The sequence below is a fragment of the Nanorana parkeri genome, unplaced genomic scaffold, assembly GCF_000935625.1.
Source record: "Nanorana parkeri isolate BGI_ZX_2015 unplaced genomic scaffold, ASM93562v1 scaffold1188, whole genome shotgun sequence".
In the NCBI taxonomy this organism is placed as follows: domain Eukaryota; kingdom Metazoa; phylum Chordata; class Amphibia; order Anura; family Dicroglossidae; genus Nanorana; species Nanorana parkeri.
Window position 1 is genome coordinate 482698 of NW_017307456.1, and position 2195 is coordinate 484892.

Here is a 2195-nt window from a genome sequence, read left to right on the forward strand (position 1 = left end):
ACTGTTTTGTTTGTTTGTTTTGCTGCAAGGCTGCCCTTCAAAAAAAAAAAGCGGACTTATGTTTTTAGGGGTGCTTGTTTGGGGGTATCATTTTATTGTTCTTTTATGTTGATAGAGTTTTTTTAAGTTTTGGGTGCCCAAAGCCTAGCATTTCTTTGTTACTGACCATCTTTTCTCGGAGCTTCCTTTGTTTGTAGCACGTTGCTGCGAATGTGCAAGAACGGCATGCATCTAAACCACCTCACATTACATCATGTACATTCAGGCCAAAGTAGACAGTTTCTCTTCCTTTATAAACCTTTATTTTACACAGTAAAAATAAGACAAGTTTGCTTTCCTAGGAGACTCTCTTGCTGATTCTGGTGTAGACAATGTCTTTCAGAGTCATGACCTGGAAGAAAAGAGTTTGCACATTATTAGTGAACAATATGATGTAACAACATACTGTATACTCTGAGCTCAGTCTGATGTCACATACAATAACTTCTTATCAACTTTAGGCAGATATTATTTTTTTTTAGTCAAAACCCGTTTCAGCTGTAGACACGCATTAACTCATCACCTGGACACACACACCCCATCCCACCCTGCACTGCTGGGAGCCAGCAATCATGATGTAAGCGATTTCAACCAAGTGGTGCAAATTAGACTCAAATATCCAGGTATAAATACACTGATACATAGTACTTAACCCCCCAGTGACGGGAGACGTACACTCTAAGTGCCCAAATGACTGCGGATGTACACTGTACGAGTGCAACTATTCGGGTCTCCCGTATGCCGGTAGCCACTAAGATCAGCAGTTACCGTTCATTAATAGATGCCTCACTATTGAAGCATCCATTAATGAAAGATGTAAGCTTTTCCAGACACCCGATCGCTTTCAGTGATCCGCTGTCTGACAGTGAGAGGAGTGCAGTGTGAACCACACTTTAACCACCTCATGACAGCGATGTTTAAAGTATGTCGCTGTCACTTTTTTGACACTTAGTGACAGTGACATTGTATGCAATCTGTCTAACCTGGTGACCACTATTCAGAGAAAAAAATTAAAACGTTAGCTTACAGTTTTTGGCCGAGAAGTACAGAAAAAATTTGGTGTTTCCAAATAAAGGGCAAATAAATGAATTTATTTGAATGGATTTGTTTTTAGCTGTGCTATTTTTCAAACAATATGTGTGCGTTAGGGCTATATAGTTATATCATATATGTGTACCTATCTGTCCTCTAAAAAATGTGTACCTATCTGTCCTTTGCTGAGCTCCACTGTGCAGGGACTGCAAGAAGCTGATACCGTGTCATAGTCAGGTTCTTGCATTTAGTGATGTATTGATGGTTACAGAGCTAAATTCATTTGTGTCATCTATATCTGCCTGGAGTTCACCTTTCAGCTATAAGACAAACCTTACATTGGTTAGAACATCGCCAGACAGTTCAGTAACAGAGTGGACTCCCTTCAGTTTCACGTCAAGCTTGCCATCGACTATATTAACGGTAGTCTAAAACACAGAATATGATTATAGCGTGTACACACATGAAATATAGATTATTAAAATATGACAAAAAATAGATTTTATTGATCAAAAATTGGGAGAGAAAAAAAAGTCAGCTGTCTCCATGGGTTGGCGAACCCACAAAGTGGCGCCCCCTTTAAAATGGCACTCAAGGAATGTGCCATACCCTGGAAATGCCACTGCTACAGATTACCTATAAAACACATTTTGGGGGGCTCCCTGCTGACTATGCACCTTACAATCTGATTTTACAAACTCCATATAATCTCTTTTAGGCTTCTCAAAACTATGTAAAGTGAGGGCCTACCTAAAATGTGTTCAATCAGATTGTAACCTGGATAGCTAGCTACGATATTCTAGGGGGGATATTTCCCAAATGTGTTTTAGGTCTCCTCCCTCATAATAATAAAGTATGCCAGCCGCAAACCAGACACTTTCCACCAGCTTCAAACTGCCGTTGGTTCCTTGTTCTCTGATGAAGACCAGAAAGACCAGTCATCAGACATGCGCAATTACCAGAATTCAAACACATCCGAATTTCCATTTCTGAATTTCTGATCCTTTACGAATTTCATTGAAAAATTAAACTGAATCGGACATGTGACTGTTCTGGCCAATCAGATGTTTTTCGGTTTAATGCATCAGAATACGAATGTACGTCACGGCAACATGGGCGCTATA

At 39.8% G+C, this 2195-nt stretch overlaps 1 protein-coding gene across 1 annotated transcript in view; it reads right to left on the reverse strand.

Moving 5' to 3' along the window:
* Positions 1 to 337: 337 nt before the first annotated feature.
* The window catches only part of LOC108796887 (fatty acid-binding protein, liver-like), a 6186-nt gene continuing 4328 nt past the window's right edge, over positions 338 to 2195 (reverse strand). Inside the window, exons 3-4 of the mRNA XM_018568443.1 lie at positions 1410 to 1499; positions 338 to 391 (exon numbers count right to left, since the gene is read on the reverse strand). Coding sequence (XP_018423945.1) covers positions 338 to 391; positions 1410 to 1499 — 144 coding nt within the window. The remainder of the gene's footprint in view (positions 392 to 1409; positions 1500 to 2195) is intronic.